Consider the following 21,026-nt stretch of genomic DNA (forward strand, 5'->3'; position numbering starts at 1 on the left):
AAATGAGGACTTTACCCCTATACCATTTATCAAGATAATTTAGCTAGTCCAACTCTTGTATTTCTTTATTAAATATTAATAAAACAAATCATGTTGACATCATTGATAGATACCGGACACATGTCTAACTTCTTTTTTTTTTTTCCGCCTAAACTATTTTTGACGTCACTTTTTTTTTTTCTTTCCCAATTTTATTCCTCCTTAGTTCCAAGACTAAAATAAAAACTTCTTTAAAAAAATTAATGAGATTATGAATACACATTTTTCAAATAATGAATAATGACCATTATTTTTAACAAATAATAGCTATTTGAGAAAAAAAAAATTGTGAAAAAGAAATTCTTGTGCTGATTTATAATGTCCTTTAAGACTTTTTTCAAAAAAAAAAAAATGTGTCCTTGGAACCATTCTAGTTGAATTTTATGCTCCCTTCGTTTTTAAATACTTGTTTCACTTTTCATTTTCGGCCGTTTTTAAATACTTGCTCCATTTCCTTATTTGAAGAGATTTTGACAATATTTGCTTTGACTCGCTTTTGTGGTTTATAGATACCATAAAACATATTCATGTGGGATCTTGTTTGAATCGTTTCAATGTATATTTTATTAATATCCACTTTTGTATAATTTTACAATGTTGATAATTATAGATATTAATCGTTAAAAATATGCGTTGACAAGCGTGACAATAGGAAGGTGTCAACTAAAAAAAACAGAGTAAGGAATTTATTAATTTCATATTTTCTCTCCTCCAATTCTCTCCATTGCTTTTGCTTCTTCACATTTTATTATTTTATCTAATTTCTCCTATAATTTTGCGCATGAATAGACAACAATTATTCTGCACTCAGAAAAATAATTTGACGATTGTACCCCCCCCCCCCCCCCCCCCCCCCAAAAAAAAAAAAAAAAAAAAAAAAAAAAGAAACGACGGGTATGAATTTGCTCATTTCTCATACTTTGCACAAGCAGTACCCTCGTAAAATTGAAGCAAAGGAAAAATCAAATGGCAAAGAGAGCTTCAAAGTCTACTACATCAATCAATGGTGAAACAACTAATACAACGCCAAACAGGTATTTCTCCTTCACTTAATAGTCCCCTTAGTCTTAGCTGCTTAACAATGCTCCATTAAGCAATTATTATACTTCATGTTAATGGGTTTTCTAATTTTTTGTTTTTTAGAAAAATTACATTGAGGATAAAATCATCACAAAATTCCTTGAGAAAATCGAGGGATGAAGAAGAAGGTGAGAAAGAAGCAAGACCCAATTCATCAAAGAGGTCAAAATCGTCTTTAAAGAAGAAAAAAATTGATCCCAATAAGCCCAAGAAGCCACCTACTGCATTCTTCTTCTTCTTGTAAATTCCTATCCTTTTTTCTGTTAATTTCTTTTCATTCTACTTGTGTTTATTATATGACGTTTGTAACTCTGTTTAATTTTTTTGGGGTGATTTTAAGTTGTGTATGAGCGGTTTAGTATAAAGGCTTATGAGTAAAATTAGGCCAGATTGTGGTAAAATTGACTTTTATATGAAATTTGGTAATTAATTAAGGAATTTTACCATGCCCATGTAGTTTGTTTATGAACTCTAATGTGCTAATTATTGTATTTTAGACGGTAAATTGGTAAGTAACATAACGTAGTGTAAGGCCTGTAAGTTATGTTACTTGGACTCAGATACGCATGTATGACACGAGTACGTGTCCAAACATCCAACTCGGCTATTAAAAAATTCTATGATTCTGAACTTAACGTGATGTGTCCCAGTGTCATACCCATGTCCGAGTATCGAGTATCTGAATCGGCCACACGGGTACGTGAGGTGAAATGAAGAGTGCCAGTACCATAGAGTATAAGTAGAAAATTGAAAATTTAATAGTGCTACTGTCGCAATGGTTGAGTAATAGTTTGTATTTGTTGTCTAATTGGTTTTTGAAAAAAACTTGCATACTATACAATGAATTTAAATATGAGTAATTTTGTTGTATATAATGCACTATTCGCCTATTGTATACAAGACCTACAAGTTGCTTTTTTTATGCTTAGGTTTGTGTACTATACTCTTAGTTAATGGCAATATCTCAATGTACTTTGTTAAAGGTAATGATGTTGCCTCTTACAAGTAGTTGATTGAGTTAAGTAAGCTTCAAGCTCTTGGTTGATGCGTTCGTTTTGGTATGGTTAAATGCTTACATCGACGGTATGGTGTGTCATTGAGCTTTCTCAGTAACCAACTGAGATGTGGATGATGTGATAATGGACAGCAATGTACTAATCTTGTATATGAATTAATCATATTCAGGCATAAATCTGAACACTCTAATGGTAGATAATGTAGTGTGGTGAAGCACTAGCCTATAGATTTTGTAGGTTCATGCTGAACTTGTAAATGAGATTTTGCTTAGTGTAATTGAGTTTAGATCACAGCTTTTGTAGGATACTCTGGACCTTGAAAATGAGAATTTGATTATGTGCTAAAAGGGATTTTGGATTCCAAGTGCGTGTGAACAATATTTCAAGTAACAACATCATATGATGATTTTTGTGAGTATCAAAATGTTAAATATTACCCACAAAACCAACCCTAATAGTGAGGAAGTAAGAAAGAATAGGAAGGAAATTGGTTTTATGGGCTATGCAGAGTGTATGAAACTCATAATAATGCCAAATGGTATAACCAAGTTAATAATAGGACAGTGATTTTCAAAGGTTTTTTGTGGGCTATATATGAAGTAGGTTGTTTGTAAAATATATATATTACATCAAAAGTAGTTTCCTGCAGTTCTACTAGTTATAGGATTTATAATCCCATTGATAGGCTGAGCACGTATTTGTGTTCATTTTTGAAGGAGTCAACAAGTTATTCTTTTTTGGCTTTTGGATTTATAATAGGCGAATCAAAATGGCTCATCAAATCTCTGACATTTCTTTTTTCATAAGGAGAAGCCAATGGTTGTTGGCTTGTTGCTTATTGGATTAAGGGGATTTATAGAATTGACCCTCATCCCACAAGGATGGAGCACCTTAGAGACATTGGGTAATGTTCTTATTGATATGTAAGGACTAGGGAGAGCCTATGGCTGATATGATACCTGTCCTTGGTCTTTCAACAAGTCACTTAAGTATAGCAAATAATATATTGTGTGCAACCACTAGGTAATGACAAAAGAGCAATAACTGATACAAAACTGTTGAAACACAGAATAAGGCGATTAAAAGAAAAAAAATGAATTCATAGAAGCTTGAACTTCTTACTGCAAATGATAAAGTTGCATTAGTTAAAACAGAAAGTTTCATGTATTAATAAGCAAACAGAAAAAAAAAAACTACTAGTGCCTGCCTATACTACTGCCACATTTGCCAGCACCTTCGAACAACAGATACCAACAAGCTCCAATTTTACTATATTCAACATCACTTACATTTTTGAGCATATGAAAATGCATGAAAAAGGTTTGGCCTTATATTATGGCTTACACTAGATAAGTGCATAAGTCAGAAGAATCTTTTGCTCAGAATGTCAAAATTAGGCCCTGTTTGGCAACACGTAGTTGTAGCCTGTAGGGATACCCGTTAGTTGTGGATCTGACGTAGTAGATGTTGGTTGTGTTATCGTGAGCTATTAACAAGTTGTTAGCTGCGAAAGTAGATGATTAAAGTATGAGTGTTTTCGGGGTTATGATTAACATGTTATCGGGTTGGACAGATTACCGGCCTATAGAGCGAATGTGATGGCTTGGTCATGTGGATGTCTGACACTATCATTCACTTATTCAGAGATTATTTACCTACTATCATATTTGAAGCCTTTTTGAGTTGAATAGTTATGTGTTTTGAAAAAGTGCTAAATTAATTTGAAACTCTATACTTACTTTGGTACTCTATCCTTTAAGGGAAGACTTCAGAAGAGGATACCAGGAAGAGAATCCAGAGGTTAAATCTATGCGTGATGTATGTAGCTGATATATTTCATATTTTCTATTTTCTCTTTTCAGTTCTAAAATGCTTTTACTTGTGAATTTGTGTCACATTAATATGCTTCTGATTACAGATTGGAAAAGCTTGTGGAGAGAAATGGAAGATTATGACTTATGAGGTAACTCAACATTTCAAGTTTGAATCTTCAGCAAAATTTTTGCACTGCATTTTAAATTTAGAGTGTCTAGTGCATGTAGCTCATTTCTGACATACTTAAATGAAATATGACTTTAAGTACGATGCAGTTTACTGAATGAGCTTGAAGGTTATTATTGTTGGTGAGTTATTGCTTAAGTTAGGGTCTGGTGAGGTTTATTCAAGGGTGACCACTTACCACATTGACTGGTTGTGATGTCCATCTTTCCATTTAATTTCAAAAAAATGTCTTATGAAATTGTCATATTCCAGTGTCTTCATTTCTAATAGGAATATGATCTCTTGGAATATTTTGTTCTGTGATATTTCTGTTTGCGTAATCAGCACTGTATTGCTTGTCCTTTTGATTTTTGAACTGCACTTTTGCCAGTATGCCAGTGATGATCATGACCTTGATACCATAGATGGGTTTTTGAGGTGCTGAAAAGGGAGGAAATAGAGTAACAAATAAATAACATGAAAAGGCTATCTCCATGTCCTGCGATTTTCTACTCTGTGTAATGTGTATGCATATCTTTTTCCTTCCATTTGCAATGCTATGATCATAGCATTTTTATCAATATTTATATACTTTTACTATCACTTTTAATCATAAGTATCCAGCTATAGCTGGTTAAGGACCTTAGGGTTAATAGAGTAACAAATAAATCTTTCCATAAGTCACCAAATTCAGGATCTATATCGTAAAACAAATGTTGTGGAGGGTCACTTCCTCAAATTTGATGTTGTCACAGATTCTTGCATTATGTATTTTTGGCTAGCATCTTGATTTTGTCAGCTTCCATGTGTGATGCTTTCAGCCTTTGTCAAATTGGAAATAGGGCCAATAAGATCTTACAGAACCAATGCCTAAACAGAGCTAAGTAGTGGCCATCTCAAGGAGATGCTTAGAGAGTTTGTTTTTTCACTGTTACTAGAAGTTTGGGATATGGAGTTGTATGTAGAGAGTGAGTCAGAAAACATAAACTTCTGATGGACTTCTGTTCTGTTCTGGCTCTTACTCTCCAACAGTGTAGAAACTTGATCTACTGTCTCAACCCCACAACTCAGCCCACAAGTGGGTTTGAGGAGAGGGTGAAATGAAGCAAATGTCTTATATGTTCGGTCTGTATTGGCAGTTATTGGTCATGTTTGTAAAATTGTACTTCCTTTGTTCCTTTTTAAGACCCTATATCTCCAAGGCAAAAGTTTTTTGAAGAGTAGTTCTACAAAGTTGAGTATGATATAATGTAGTGGGAATAGTTGTATCGTTTTTTGGGGAAGTGATAGAGGGATTCTGATTGTTAAAGAAAAAAAAAGAAGTTAGTAACCCAAAATGAGAAATTGGTCTTTATATGGGATGAGTTTTTACTTTTTAGAGATATGGGGTCTTTGTTTAGGGACGTAGATGATATTTTTCTTAAATGACTTGCTGATAATAGGATGAAATTGGGTGATTGAATTATTGCTTTTCAGTACTCCTTACTGTGATCTATCATTTTATCCTTGCTTCTTTACCATAAATGCATGACAATGTGTTGGTTCTTTGGTTTAATCAGGAAAAAGTGAAGTACTACGATATAGCAACTGAAAAACGAGCTAAGTTTGACAGGGCAATGGCAGAATACATCAAAAGAAAGGTATACTACTACTAATCTACTATACTTCTTTTTTTTCCTTTTTTTCTTTGTTTTTTTTTTCTTTGAAGAAGCTATACTTTCTCATATACAACTATTTCTGTTTCTGTCCTGCTTACTTTTAAGTATATGTAAATTTGGATTTCGTTGTGCCTTAAAATAGCATTGGATTTTCTTGCAGGAGAGTGGTGAGGGTGCAGAATCTGAGAATTCAGAATCAGAGTTCGATCTTGAATAACCAAACGTTGAAGTGAAAAGTCAGATGATAGGTGCAGGAGAAGTAAATTGGTGCCAAATATGTCAGAAAGCTAGGAAGAATTATTGTACATCGACTTGTAAGCGGTTAGTGAAGATCTGTCTAGATATGTATATGATTTTTGTGCAGATTATTATTTCGTATTAATCAGAACAAATAGTGTGATGTGGTTATGTAGTAGGGACATGTATGATAAGTAAAAAGCTCATTGGGTGACCAATACACCCTTGCTTATTCATGTCTTGAACCATGTTTTATGGTTTGATGATCAAGATTCGAATATTAAATTTTGTTCTGAAGGCATATAGTCTGAATCTTATGAGGATTTGCTTCTTTTATGTCTATAAGATCAGTCTGCCAGATTTTGGATTCTGGCCATTCTGGGTCTAAATTTAGCCGTATTTGTTGCGAATGTCTTCAAAGATGCTACTTCATTTGAGAATTATGCGCCATATATGACTTTGTGGTAGATTCTTATCAATTCCTGCAACTTTTTGTACCTATATTATACTCCATATTTAACATACAAAGTGATATGCATTAAAAGCACATGTTAAGATAATGTAGGAAGGATTTATTCATATTATGATGTTTCGGTATTTAATTAATGGGCAAGGAGAGTTTTGGATTCTACTGCCGATTGTAGCATCTCTTTTTTTAGGCTTGTTTTGTTGTGTTTTGTTTTGTTTTGTTACAATAATCAATAATGTAGTAGAGTTTCTGTTTTGAAAGCTGTATAATTTAGTGATAAGGGCCTTTACCGTACAAATGGCTATAAGGAGACAAACAAAAAGGAACGGAGGTTATATTGTTATAGATATGAGATATCGGAAAATATATGTTAGTTGTTTTGTATCTATAATTTATTAATTATATTTTAGTTGTTTTAGTGAAAAGAGAGAAGAGAAGAGTAATTTTGAGGATGTAAAACAAAAGGCTAGCAAGACTTACTTTTCAAATCGGTGAAAAGGGAATTTTTAACCAACCAAATAGCCCATTGCCAAACACTTGTTTTAGTTGTTTAACCATGTTAAAAAGCCGATGGTTAATAGAAAAGCTTGCTAAAAGAGTAAAAGCTACTTTGCATTTACCAAACACCTTTGTCGAATCTTTTGTACTCTATATAAGGATATAAAACCTAGGTCATGCAAATGCTATCTTAATTATAATGTGATACTCTCTTTGTCTAAGGACCCAAATTAGTTGTCATATTATCTTGTATTTCGTGATTATCATATGTAAAAATATGATTCTACCAAAAGAGACCCTTTAGCTCAATAATAAAAGTTGCGGAGATTTGATGTTAAACCAACATTATTGAAAGAAAAGTAACAACTTTTTCCGTACATCCTAGACAGAGAAAACTGTGTTATCACTAAAGATTGATATCCAATTATCCATACTCTATTTTATAACCTGGTAACCTTGATATGTGTATGACATAGCTGTCTCATTCCTTACGCAGTTGCTCCTAGTAGTGAAAAATATATTCAGATTCTGGCACTTTAGAGCTTGAACTGTGGTAAAGGTAATGACTGATTTTGCTAGGCTAATCTGAAACCCGAAACTTTGTGTCTCTCAATGATGATATACTAGGCAATGCTAATCACAGCCACTTTAGAGTTTTCTCTTGCTCCAGATTCGCTTGCTTCTGAGTTGAGGCCAGTGCATCAGCAAGACTTCGAACTTCAGCTATCATTGCCACCACATCATTAAGCTTGTTAACAGCTGAGCCAACACCCTGTTTTTTTAAGAGAAACAAATAATTAATAATGTGAAAAATTTTCTGTCTCCCACTGATAATTTAGTCTGAAGAACACTGTCAAAAGAGTGAAGATTTCTGACGAAATGGAGTAAGGTTGACTTACGACACCAGCAGCCCCTGCTGTTATGGCCATTGGAGCTGTAACAGCGCTTAAGCCAGAAGAACACATGACAGGAATTGTAACTGCTCGGGATATTGAATACGCAGCTGCTAACGTTGGTGTTGCCTGAAATTATGACAGTTTAAGCCACCAGCATTTTAGTTTTCATGATGCATATCTGTTGGTCGTTCATTTTGTTGCCTAAAAGTTTATAATGATGGGATTCTACCTTCTCAATCAAACCCAAAACCCCGGGTTTTGAAGGTGTTGAACATTTCCCCCCTTCTGTTTGGATAACATCAGCACCTTCGAGCTGCAGGAGCTCTGCTAGCCTGGCCTGTATGATCGATCATCAACAGCAGAAGCAACGGACATATTTGAAGTATAACGATTGAAATAAAGGCTATATTTATTTCTCATAAACACACAAAATAATTTTATTTATTTACCTGCTCAGGGAGGCTTAGGGTGTGCGGCACAGTGACTGATAAGGTCACATTTGGGAGGATTTGTTTAGTTTCCTTTGTCAACTTCAAAATCTGCATAATAATATGTAATTAGAGTCGCAACAAAAGTTTCGAAACTAAAAGGAAGAAGGAAGTTAGACAGAAATGTCAAAATTCTGTTTATGATTTCTGATTCAGAACAATGTAGCCAGTACCTCTTCAGGAGAGAAAATCCTGCCCATCTCATAAAATGAGTCGTAATTTCCGATTTCCACCTGCAACAACCATCAAGCAATGTTTGTGTAATTGCATTTTCAATTTTTTGTTTTTGTTTGTGTAATGGAAAGAATAGGCTGGGAGATTTTGCATAGATAACAGACCATTGTTGCGCCGGCTTCAACAGCAGCTAGGAATGCTGAGGGATCTACAGAAGAAACACAAACCTGCAAAGATGTAGCTACTAGTTTGTTAATAAGAGCTTCAAGAGCTGAGGTTTTGACAATTTTTCCATTAGCAGGCGATTGATTGATAGTAGTCTAGGATGGGTGACCTCCTAGGAAGTCCTCACATTGGTTCATGTAGCCAACCCCACTTATGGGATTAAAGCGTTCAAGCAGAAGAAGAAGAAGAAGAGTAGGCGATTGATTACCGGAAGGGATGTTAAGCTGACAGCAAGTTTCACCAACTCGACGTCGCAGGCAATATCAACATGAGTTGCTCCTCCCTGTATGTGTGTATTAGTATCAAACCTTAGCAACAAGCTTGTTCACTGTATTTGCTCACTTAACTTGGCTAATCGAGACGATTTTGTTTAGTGTTTATCCTATTACCTTATCTGCAGCAGTCACAACAGAAGCTACATTGTTCCTGTCCAAATTCTGCAAACCAGAGATAATCTACAAAGGAAAAAAAAAAGTGTTTTAATTTGATAATTTTGTCACAAATGCTTGTTTTGTCCGAAATTAGTTGTCACATTATACGAACCTGCCATAATTAAAAATAGCTATATAACAACATTCAATCAAAAACCATTACTATTGTAAAAAAGATGACTAGTTTTCCAAGTATGAGAATATAGCAGTATTCCATTATAGCACTTGGCATATATGACAATTAATTCGGAACAAAGAGAATATACCTTGAGAGCTCTATTGTGGTGAAAATCCTTCAAAACAGCTTCTTTGGTAGATGAGAGAAGTGCTGTAGTAGTAGTAGTACGAGTACGAGTACGAGTAAAAGAGATTTGAGGTTTAGAATTACGAGCAGTGTAAAGAGGATTGTGAGTAGGTTTCAAAAGGAGGTGGTGTTGAGAAGGAGAAGAAAGACCCATTTGAAGAGACATTGCCATATTCTTTGGTTTCAGTTTAGCGGAAAGAGAAGTGGTGAAGATAGATAGAAGAGGTCTAAGAGATAAGAAATATGTTTTGGCTGTTTTCTATTCCTTAAAACTTCTCTACTAATAGTAATAATGTAATATCTTAGCTTGGGTTGATATTTTGCATCAAATATTGGGCTTATCGGAAATTCCTAAAATGTAAATAACACTTTTTGTAGTAGAACGTAACCTTCTCAAAGATCCTAGCAACTACAAACTTTAAACAAAAATAATTGTACATTGTATATAAATAACACTTTCTAGGGTTTAAATCCTCTGTTCCATTATTTATGTTTCATTTGTGTTCCACTTAATATTATTGGTTCTAATAATTACAAGGTCCCACTTCTCAAATTTTAAAAGGCAAATAAATATTTTAAGAACCAATCATATTTAGTGGAACACCAGTGGGACACAAAATGACCTTCTCAAAGATCCTAGCAACTACAAACTTTAAACAAAAATAATTGTGCATAGTATTATCAAAACGATTTGACAGTTCGGTTTGAAATAATTATCGATTCGATTCGGTTTTGGTTTATTTTTGAGCGGTTTAAATTTGGTTCAGGTCGTAAACAATTGGGGTAGTAAACGATTCGGTGCAAACGGGTTGCGGTTTGTTAATGGTTCGGTGTAAACGGATTTTTTTCCCGGTTCAAACAGTTTCGAGTTGAAAACGATTTTGGGTTAGAAACGGTTCGGTTCTATTTTTTACTATTCGATCTATAGAGAGAGTTCGGTTCTTATACGGTTTAACATTATTTGGATCGGATCGGTTCAGTTTTGGGTCTATTAACTACATAAGATTTGTGCGGTTTTCGAGTTTCTTTAATTTAAAAAAAAATCCTCTTTTTCAAGCTAGAAATTTTTGAGTTTCTTTTTCAATTTATAAATTGTTAATAATATGGATTTTTTCACATTTGCTACCACCTAAAACACCTCACTTCAGATTTGCTACCGTTTTAAAAAAAATTTTAACTTTGCTACCACCCTAAATAGAGTTTGTTAGAAATTACTACCCCATGCCTTACACCGTTACAATTTCCGTCAATGGGGCCGAACCACCGTCCAGCCACCCCACTACCACCCCTTCCCCTCCCCACTGCCTGCGGCCGATGCCCAAAACAACGGCCGACGCCGGCGACCCCACCTCCCTTTCCCCCACCCACGAAGCTAACCACCCCCCTCCTTTTCCCCCACCACAAAGCCAACCCCCACTCCCTTTCCCCCACCCACCGAAGCCAACCACTACCAAATTCAGCCCCCTCCCCGTTACATCATGCAACCACCAATTCGCACCTACCCGCAACACCAGCTCCGCCACCAATTTTGCAGTCCCTCCTCAATTCGCAGCCACCATTTCGCAGAAGCTTGCAACACCACCACAGCCACTTAATTCGCAAACCCCTAATTCACAAACCCTAAACCACCAAATTTGCAAACCCTTAATTCACAAACCCTTAATTCATTTGGGTGGCTTCAGGTTTAGGGTTAGGGGTGATTTCGGGTTTAGGGTTCGATTCCGGTGGGGTAATGGGGAGGGGGCTGATTTCGGTGGGGGACGGCTTCGTGGGTGGTAGGGTTGGCTTCGTGGGGAAGGATAGGGAGGGGGGTTGGCTTAGTGGGTGGGAAAAGGGAGGGGGTGAGGTCGCTGCCAGCCAAATCTTTTGGCGCCGGTCGCCGGCAGGGGGGAGGGTGGCAGACCGGCAGTTGAGGGGATGGGGGTCGGTGGCATTGGGGTGGCTGGGTTTTTTTTCTTTTTTTTTAAACTTTTTTTTTATTTTTTAATTTTTTTTTTTATAATAAACTTAAGAAACTTAACGGAAATCCTAACGGATTCCGTTGAGTGGTAGTGATATCTAACAAACTCTAATTTAGGCGGTAGCAAAGTAAAAATATAATTTAAAACGGCAGCAAATCTAAAGCTAGGTGTTTTAGGTTGTAGCAAATGTGAAAAAATCCTAATAATATTCTTTATTACAATAATTTTTGTATTGACTTTAATTTGTTTTTGAAAAAACAAAGGATGCAATAATCTCATTCTATAAATTTCGAGAATTACAATAGTACATCATAAGAATTTCATTAGGCTAGCTTTGGTCTAATATAATTCCGTGAAAAATAAGAAGCACTTTGATTATGTCGTTTAAAGAGAAGCCGAAGATTATTTTTGCTTAGTCCATATTTACATAAAAAAAGGTAGTGAAAACAATAATGTACAATGTAGTAAACATGTGTGCATAATTAGATTTCATATAAAATTCCTTATAACGTGGTTTTAATCTTCTCTTTATAGTAAGCGGTTTGTAAACGGTTCGATTTTTAAGCAGTCCAGTTCATAAACGGTTCGGTTTATCTCGGTTCAAATAGTTTCGGGTTGGTAACGGTTTCGGGTTAAAAACAATTCGGTTCTTTTCAGTTCGGTTATATTTTGGTACGGTAGAGAACTGTTTCGGTTAGCTAACGGGTTCGGTTCTTATACGGTTTAACATTATTCAGATCAGTTTGGTATCAGGTTTAATAAAATACGGTACGGGTTGGTTTCGGTTTCGGAAAATTGATTTGTAATCGGTTCGATTCTCATTTAGGTCAGTTGGTTCGAGTAATTAGACGGGTTTGGTTTGAAATTTGATAATTGCTGATTATGCGAAAACAATCTTACTTTCTGGCATTAACCACCCACTCTAGTCACGTGACCTTTGATTTCCACCCTTTGTTGTTCTAATTCTCTACTAATTTCTAGAGCTATCAATTTGGGTATTCAAGTCGGGTTTGGATCAGGTCAAATCAAAGTCTCAGGTCAAATCAGGATCAAGTTATGTCGGGTAAATCTAGCATCACATCAGATTCAGGTTCGAGTCGGGTCAATTTTTGGTTTAGGTTACTCCGGGTCGTTCACCCTTTCGGGTATAGGTCGGGTTCGATTCGAGTCAAATTCAGATCAGGTCAATTTTATGTCCGGATTGTGTTAAATCGGGTTTGGGTGGGTTAATAGATTGTGCATTTGGGTTTGGGTTAGAGTTGGGTCAGATGATTTTTAGTCGGATAATCTTAAAGTTGGATCATTCTTGGTTTTGATTCAAGTTCAATTCGAATAAATATTAATGTGGTAAAGTATTAAATCTATATAATTACACCATGCATAATTTGATCAAACATCATCAATATTTTATTAAACCAACATACGAATTAATAGAGAACAAAAGGTATATAAGCTGAACAAATTATACCAATATGTTGTTTAGGATTGATGGTTTACAAAATTGTACCAGTATATAAGCTGAACAAAAGGTATATAAAATTTTATTAAACCTTCCCTTGGGTCAATAACATGTTGTGCTGTGTTATAACCGTTTTTAAGTTCTATTTGGGTCGGGTACTAGTTCGGATTCGGATTGTTGTCGGGTCGGATTAAATCAGTTGACGGTTCCTATCAGGTTGGGTGCAGGTTCGGGTTCAGGTCATAAAGTATTGGATCAAATGGGCTGTCAGTTGACATCAGGTTGGGTACAGGTTGGGTTACAGGTTACTAGATTCACACCATTGTTCGGGTACAAGTCATGTTCTATTCATTGCCGGTTTAGGTCGGGTTCTCAAATCGCGTCAATTTTTGACACCTCTATTAATTTCCCATACAACAAATTTTCAATTAAAGAATGAGTTAAATTTTTATCTTTGCTAACTCATTGCACATATTGATAATTATTTTTTCATTAAAGTATATATCAAACCTCAATCTTAAAATTACCAAAAACATATATATATTTTTTTCTTGCTTCACTCTACCTGCTTCCCAAATTCACATGTTCTATTCATCTTATACTCTATGGTCCTCCCATCAATTCTTAGTTGGATAAATAAAATTTTAAACATACCAACATTGCATAACAAAACTTATAGGTAAATTAGTAAGGTGGGTAATAATAAATAAATACAACTAATGACTAATTGAAGAATAGTAAGGGGGTGTTGGTATCCTATTTTGTAGGCAAAGGAAGGACCCTTAGTAGGCATTTGGATAAATTGATGTCATTGAACAATTAGCTCCGTAAGTATCTTAACCAACTATTGAAATATGCACTTGGCCGAAGGACACATTTTCTTCACTCCCTTTTTTTGACAAGAAGAGAAAGGATTTCATTAATGAAAGATTTTATTTCTATTAACATTATTCATAGTTTTCAATGCGCATGTTCGATACATGTTATAACTCGTTTATTTAAGCTCATATTGTAAAACTGCACGGTAAATTATTTAATCAATAGATTTTAAAAAAAATAGGACTACAAAAAGAATGACATGGTTATTGTTAAACAATACAAAATTGGTGTAAATTGATATCTGTGAATTGATAATCTCATTTATAAGAAATAGGTAACATGTATTTATTAGTATAAATAAACATCAAATTATTATAGCTCATTATAATAACCTATTAATCTATTATGTATATGTTTTTCCTAAATATAGTGTATAAAGGTGAACATTGTTATGCATTAAGTTTTAGTACTTTTTTTGGTGCATATTAAGTTTTAGTACTTCATATACATGTAAACAAGTTCTTATTATTAGAGTATTAACGCGTTGATGATACTAATTATGGCGCATTCATAATAATGCTAAAAGTATAATCACCTTTCAACTTTCTCGATTAAAAAAATAACAAATAAATTTTTCCATAACAACTAATCACATCCCTACCTCCCTTAGCATAAGAATAATTAAGATTTTTTTGAACAATTTTAGGTTAATTTTTTCAATCTCCTATGATTATTTGTGTTTGATCTTCATATATTCAATCTTCCTCCTATTATGTGTCCTTAGATTTGGGAAAATGAGTCATAATTACACCCATCAAACCCATAAATCTAACGAAATATGTTATGCCGATATAATAAATCATGACCAACTTTGGGGATTAAATGTTTATCCTTTGAAGGATCCGGTTCCACATCTCGTACTACAGATGGCTGTAGCCATTGGCATCAATCATGGCCTCCTTCTCATTTGTCAACGTTTTGGTCAACCTCGGATTGTATCTTATATTTTGGTATGAATTATTTTCATCAATTTTGTTGTTGATGGTACTTTTCTATGAATTGGCTTTCTTTTTTCTCTTTTAAAAAAGCAAATAATTTGGAAATTCCATATTACATTAACATATATTGTGTAAGTTATCTTATCTTATACAAGTAGTAACAAATGAATCAAATAGATTCCAATAATATTTTGTAAAACATTAGTCTTTATAGCTCTCCATTCAAATTAAAAAAATTCTTTATATATTTTAGCTACTTTTTAAAAAGTATGAATAACTCTAATGAATTTTTTTTTAACAAATATGCCCTCTAAAATGTTTATTTACTTAATTATCCTCATTAAATTTGATTAACTATTTTTTTTTTTAAAAAAAAAAAAAAAACTCTTAAGAATAGTGTGCAGACATTTATACCTCTAAAGAAAAATCTGTTTACATATTTTATTTCCTACATTAATGCTACTAACAATTAAAGTTGTGATGTATGTAAGGCCAAATCGAAAGAGCTTTCCGAATATTGCTAGTTATGGCTCGCACATTTTGCGTTTTAGCCACCCTAGTTACCAACAAATTAAAAAAAAAATTCTAAAAAAGTACATTTTATTTGTCAATTAGTGAAGTTATAATTATTCTTTTTACATTTAAGTCCTCAATATTCTTCATAATTATGTATACAAGGGAATTTTTTATAAGGTAAAAATTACCTTAAAAAATAGTGAAGGTTTAAATATTGATAAATGTTTTGTAAGACATAAGACTAGTGTTATTTCTTTTTTTTGAAAATTCAAATACTGGTGTTGTAGTGGTTAGTAGCTAGATGAATTTTTACTATACTTCATATTTCATTTGTTTTAAAACTAATTGCACTTTTTTCAGCATGTCTAGTGCAGTAGTGCTTAATGGTAATTATAATCCATAATCTTGTTGTGACAGACATCCTTGATACTCAGTCCATCTATTTTGAATCTAGTCCATTATCAGCTCAAAGAATTAATATTACCATCAAAATCATTCACCATTCTCAAGGCGCTAGCAAATTTGGGGCTTCTTTATGCAACATTTATCAAAGCTCTACAAGTCTATCCAACTCCTATTTCTCATTGTAGAACCAAGATGTTATACCTCTCTTTCTTAGTAGTCTTCTTTCCTTTTGTGTTTGGATGTGCCTTGTATATATTGCTAATCAAGGAAGGTAACACATCTTACATTGTTGGGATCGTAAGCATATATTGGGGGACTACTATAACCGCGACAGGATTCACAAGTTTGGCTCCTATCTTAACCAACTTTAAGCTATTGTGCACACGCTTGGGACAAGAAGCATTATTTGTAGGCTTATTGAATAACTCCTGCACTTGGGTTCTCATTAATATTACTACAGCTTTCTCAGCTTCTCCCAATGATCGTAATAGTATTAATATAGTATACACATGTTACATCTTATTCCTTATGGTACTCTACACGGTGTTTTGTTGTACGGCTATCAAACCCGCGATTATGAAGATTACGGCTAATGTACCAGAGGGTGAAAACTATAGCAATTTTGTGGTGCATATGATTTTGTTTCTGGTCTTGGCTTGTGGGCTTCTAACTGACTATCTTGGTTGTCATTTCATCTTCGGCGCATATGTATTGGGGAGGATTATTCCGCCGGGAAATCTAGCTAAAACATTGATAGAAAAGATGGAAGATTGTGTTGATGGTATTTTGATGCCTCTATATTTTGTGGTGTTAGGAATAGGGGTGGATATCTTCGTAATCTTGGTAAATTCCAAGTATGTTTTGGTTATAATAGTTGCAGTTGCAACTAAAGTGATATGCACTCTTCTAATTGGATTAATCTGCAATGTACCACTTGTTGACGGGTTTCCGTTAGGGATTCTCCTAAGTTCTAAGGGGTTCTTTCCATTAGTCCTCCTTAATATTGGACGTCAACGAAAGGTAAATAACTTAAGATGTACATCCTCCGGGTTTTTTTTTTACTTGCAACAGTTTGACTTTTACATTATTGCATATTTTACTTTGACTAGCTTTAATTTGGTGATTTATTTATACAATATATAGGGTTAACTCGAAAGTGTAATTACTTACTAAACAATAAATTTGCACTTACAGATTTTATCTGGTGACTCGTATACCTTGCTCTTCGTCACAATATTTTTGTCAACAATTTTGGTGGAACCTATAATGAAAATCATTTGCAAGCGCATAGGGAAAACTTCTCAATTGTATGATCAAAGAAGTTTACAAGGAGCAAATTTTTCAGAAAAGCTTAAGTTAGTCACTTGTATCCATAGCACAAGGAATGTCCGCAGCATCATAAACCTCTTAGAGATTTCAAACATTACAGTCCAACACCCTGCATCAGTTCATGTAACCCATCTTATTGAACTTTTAGGTCATGCCCCCGCGATGCTTGTTGAACATGAATCTCAAGGGTCTTTCTTTTGGAACCTTGGTTCCAAGTTTTTCTGTGATCGAGGAAGGGCTGAGTCAGACCAAATAATCAAGGAATTCAATGAATACATAGATCAACATGATAATTCTACATCATCTTTAAAAGTTTATACTGTTGTTTCTCCTATTAATACAATGCATGAGGATATATGTAGTCTTGCCAAGGATAAGCATGCATCCCTCATAATCCTTCCATTTCATAAACAACAAGGGGTGGATGGAAAGTTAGAAGATACTAATATAGAATTTGGAGGTGTGATCCAAAATGTGTTAGATGTGGCTCCGTGTTCTGTTGCTTTGCTCGTGGATCGTGGACTAAGAGTGAATTCCATGTCTTCCTCTTCCGAAATATATAGTGATGATGGACAAGGTTGTGAACACATTCAAATTGCAATGATCTACATAGGTGGTTGTGATGATCGCGAAGCCTTGACATATGCTTGGAGGATGGCAGGGCATTCCTCTGTTAACCTAACAGTGATTCGATTTCTAGAAGGTGAAAAGTTAACTTCTGTTGATCAACCTATAGACTATTTAAATCTTGGTGATAGTGATGTTGAGGTTGAAAACCTTACTATATCAGCACGAAAGTCAAGGGAGATCCAAGTTGATGATGAATTTCTAATGGATTTTCAAGAACAAACTAGTTATGACAGATCGATATGCTACATCGAAAAATTTATTAACTGTCCAGGAGAAATTGTTACTTCATTGAGGGAAATGGGTCATGATTTTGATTTGTATATGGTCGGAAAAGGTCAATCAAGGTTATCTTTTCCAACAATAGGTTTAGTTAAGTGGAGTGAGTTTAAAGAGTTGGGAGCAATAGGAGACATTTTGATAACATCTGAATTCACCTCTACTGCATCAGTGCTTGTCATGCAGCAATATTCGAGTAAATTAAGTCAGAAAAATTTTGTAGTTAAGTCTAGTGAAGAAGAAAAAGTGACTATTATTAGTTCTTAGAAATAACAATGATTTGTTTTGTTAGATCATATATTTGAATATGTGTAACTGTATTTGCTATATTCATTATCAAGTTGTGTGAGATGTTCCTTGTACTCTTAAGTCTGATGATGGTAAAGGTGGTGGTGGAGGTTGCGGAGTTGTGACTTGTAAGAAGGTATGACTAGGGGCATTAGTGTCTTTTTTTTCATTAACCATATCAGCTTCATTGAAGATAATTTGTGTGATTAGATCTTAATTTAGGTCATTTTGTTTTTTAAAAAAAAATATTTCATTGTAGCAATTGTTAGTGTCATCATTGAAAATTCTACTAATTTATGTTACACAAAGTACCTTAAGTCTTTTTAGAGTGATAATATTGTCAACATAAGTATACAATATCCTAATCACATTTGATATGATCATATTTTGTGATACTAATATATTTTTTACCAATGCTTATTACTGTTTTTTATAATTCAACATTAACTTTTATATGTCAGCCACCATGGGGTTACTTAGTGTTATAAGGGTTATTGTTAGTATTATTAGCGGTTACTCAATCAATATAATAAAGGGTTACGTTGTCAGTGTTATAAATATTACTCTACTCTTTAACACGCGACCATACCCAATGAAAATGTGCTAATAATTCAAAGACTATATTCACTATCCTTCCACACCCCCTCAGAAACAGAAATATATCCTCCTTGAAATTCTTTACTTTACGTTAATCATCTCTTTTTCATTTTTTAAGTTAATTTTTTCAACAGCCTAACTTTTTCTTTATATTTGATGGGAATTGATGCTACTTGGAATTTTCTTCTAGAATAGAAAAGATATGAAACAAAAAGATTTTATTTTATTTAAAAAAAAAATAGCCAACGAAATTTGGAATCTTTTTTGACAGCCTAGACCCAGATGTACTGTAACTGTCTTAATTTTCTAGAATTTGTCAAAGATAAAGTTTGCTCCTTTTATTCTTTTCTTTTAACGGTCTCTCAACTCCTCCCTAACGTTAATTTTTAATTACTCAAGGTATTCTGATAATGACATTACTCCAAATATTCAACATTCTTAATTATTCAATCAACTTATACAAATTTGCTTACGGATCTCTTGCTTAACCTTACACGTTCTTCTTCGCTGTAATTTCGACTAAATTGTGCGTTCAAATAAAACTCGATTTATGATCATTAATTTAAGCTAATAACGTGACAATTTGAAAACTTTTCCAACAGTCAAATGATTTTGCTGCTAACTTGTGAGTTGTGACCGCACAGCAATTCTGTTCAAATAAACTCGTTTCATGATCGTTAATTTAAACTAGTAACGTGACAATTTGAAAACTATACCCAATAATCTTGTGAGCTGTGACCGCACACCATTTCTGTGACTTCCTGTAAAAAGAAGTGCGCTCAAATGTAAGGGTGTCAGTTTGGATAATCGGATCGGGTCTTATATGATTGGGTAAATTTTTAAAGTTGAGTTTTACTAAATTATTATGCCCACACGAGTCCAAATATGAATCGGATATTTTTCGGATTGGTTTCGGATCGGGTCGGGTCAGGTGTGCTTTTGACCCCTCTACTCAAATGTGTTCGCCTGCTCGCTCTATGATAATGATTAATTTGAACTAATGTGACAATTACAAAAATTACACAGTTGAGTGATTTTGCTGCTAACCAAAAAATCTGAGTATTACGTATTAAAAGTTAAAACTAATGAAAATACAAAATTATATGTGAAACAAACAAGTATAAAGCATGAAAACCATTGATATAAAAAATAAATTACAACTTACAAGTTACAGATTGCAAAAGAACTAAAATTTCTGAAGCTAAAAAATTATACACAAAAAAAAAATTACAACTAAGAAAAATCAAACTAACTTGCTAGAATTTATAAATCTTACAATTCACAGAAAAAATAATTTAGAGAGAGGAAACTCAATTGAATTGTCAATTTTCCGAAATCCGACGTCGAAAATCGATGAAATTCCCCTGACTATTGATCGAATGAACGAGTTACTTACAGAAAATAAGTTAACTAATTGGTCAAAAATGGCAACCGCAACAGAGGAAGAAGAAACAGAGGCTAGAAACGAGGAAAATGGCCTCAAAAACAGAGACAATTTTGAAGAGAAAATCATGGAAAAAGGAGAATTTCATAGTACCAAGTCTCTTCCAACGGAATTTGAGGTTTTTTGAGCTTAGTACTCTCCATCTCCATGCTTCTTTGCTCATTAATCTTTTCATGAACCAGTTTTTCTTTGTTGTTGTGTTCGGCATCGGTATCGGCATCGTTGCCATTGATGAAGTTTGAAGGTTTTAGAGAGAGAAAGTAGGGTTTAGAGAGAAGGGGGAGTAACGGGTGGAAATTGGAGATGGTGGTTTAAGTGTACTTATGGAGGTTGAAGGAGGGTAGGAGTTGAGATTTTAGGGTTTTATTAGGGGTAGATTTGTCTTTTCTGAGGGGGTACAATAACTGAAGTTCACGCGAACTAGTGCGGGTCTCAACTGGGAGGGAAAGGGAAGGGAGTGGAGAACAAACGTGGGATGTTGCGGTTTGACGTTGACCTAACATTTTTTTTTTTTTTGACGGGTTACTTTTTTTTTTTTTTTTTTGGTAAAAAAAAAAAAAAAAAGACTTGTATCCTTGTTTAACTAATGTGTGGTTGGTGCACCTGGAAAGAATATTAGGTATATTTAAAAGAATATAGGCGAAAAAAAGAACATTATACATATTTCTAAAGAACGTGCATAGTAGGTTCTTTAAGTTTGATTATTATGTTCTTTAAGTTTGAACTATATGTTCTTTACACTATACAATATGTTCTTTAATGTATGTACATTTTAAAAAAAAAAAAAAAAAAATTCACCTGAGTAACCA

At 34.1% G+C, this 21,026-nt stretch overlaps 2 protein-coding genes and 1 pseudogene across 2 annotated transcripts; 2 read left to right on the top strand and 1 right to left on the bottom strand.

Moving 5' to 3' along the window:
• The first annotated feature begins 944 nt into the window (after positions 1-944).
• LOC145612321 (uncharacterized) lies at positions 945-6,321 on the top strand. Its single transcript, XM_081667688.1, has 6 exons — positions 945-1,073; positions 1,183-1,359; positions 3,896-3,953; positions 4,054-4,098; positions 5,675-5,755; positions 5,934-6,321. Exons 1-6 carry the CDS (start codon positions 1,006-1,008, stop codon positions 5,988-5,990), a joined length of 486 nt encoding a protein of 161 aa, XP_081523814.1. The 5' UTR covers positions 945-1,005; the 3' UTR covers positions 5,991-6,321.
• Positions 6,322-7,258: 937 nt separating this feature from the next.
• Positions 7,259-9,757, bottom strand: LOC145611553 (uncharacterized protein ycf23-like). The gene is made up of 9 exons (XM_081666896.1): positions 9,458-9,757; positions 9,150-9,215; positions 8,969-9,043; positions 8,700-8,762; positions 8,535-8,594; positions 8,323-8,412; positions 8,103-8,210; positions 7,877-7,999; positions 7,259-7,749 (listed from the first exon to the last, which is right to left on the bottom strand). The coding sequence occupies exons 1-9, from the start codon at positions 9,665-9,667 to the stop codon at positions 7,615-7,617; spliced, it is 930 nt and encodes a 309-aa protein (XP_081523022.1). The 5' UTR covers positions 9,668-9,757; the 3' UTR covers positions 7,259-7,614.
• A 6,472-nt stretch (positions 9,758-16,229) lies between these two features.
• On the top strand, positions 16,230-18,155 carry LOC145610732 (cation/H(+) antiporter 15 pseudogene; annotated as a pseudogene).
• The last annotated feature ends 2,871 nt before the right edge of the window (positions 18,156-21,026 follow it).

Source organism: Chenopodium album, chromosome 24 (genome assembly GCF_948465745.1).
Source record: "Chenopodium album chromosome 24, dcCheAlbu1.1, whole genome shotgun sequence".
Taxonomy (NCBI): Eukaryota; Viridiplantae; Streptophyta; class Magnoliopsida; order Caryophyllales; family Amaranthaceae; genus Chenopodium; species Chenopodium album.

What these genes read in the sequence shown, in the direction of transcription:
- LOC145612321 (XM_081667688.1), top strand. Translation starts at nt 1,006, where the DNA reads ATGGCAAAGAGAGCTTCAAAGTCTACTACATCAATCAATGGTGAAACA. An exon ending in ACTAATACAACGCCAAACAG is followed by an intron (nt 1,074 to 1,182) that starts GTATTTCTCCTT and finishes TTTGTTTTTTAG; the next exon opens with AAAAATTACATTGAGGATAA. An exon ending in GGAAGATTATGACTTATGAG is followed by an intron (nt 4,099 to 5,674) that starts GTAACTCAACAT and finishes TGGTTTAATCAG; the next exon opens with GAAAAAGTGAAGTACTACGA.
- LOC145611553 (XM_081666896.1), bottom strand. Translation starts at nt 9,667, where the DNA reads ATGGCAATGTCTCTTCAAATGGGTCTTTCTTCTCCTTCTCAACACCAC. An exon ending in TCAGCTTAACATCCCTTCCG is followed by an intron (nt 8,763 to 8,968) that starts GTAATCAATCGC and finishes ACATCTTTGCAG; the next exon opens with GTTTGTGTTTCTTCTGTAGA. An exon ending in CAGCAGGGGCTGCTGGTGTC is followed by an intron (nt 7,750 to 7,876) that starts GTAAGTCAACCT and finishes TTAAAAAAACAG; the next exon opens with GGTGTTGGCTCAGCTGTTAA.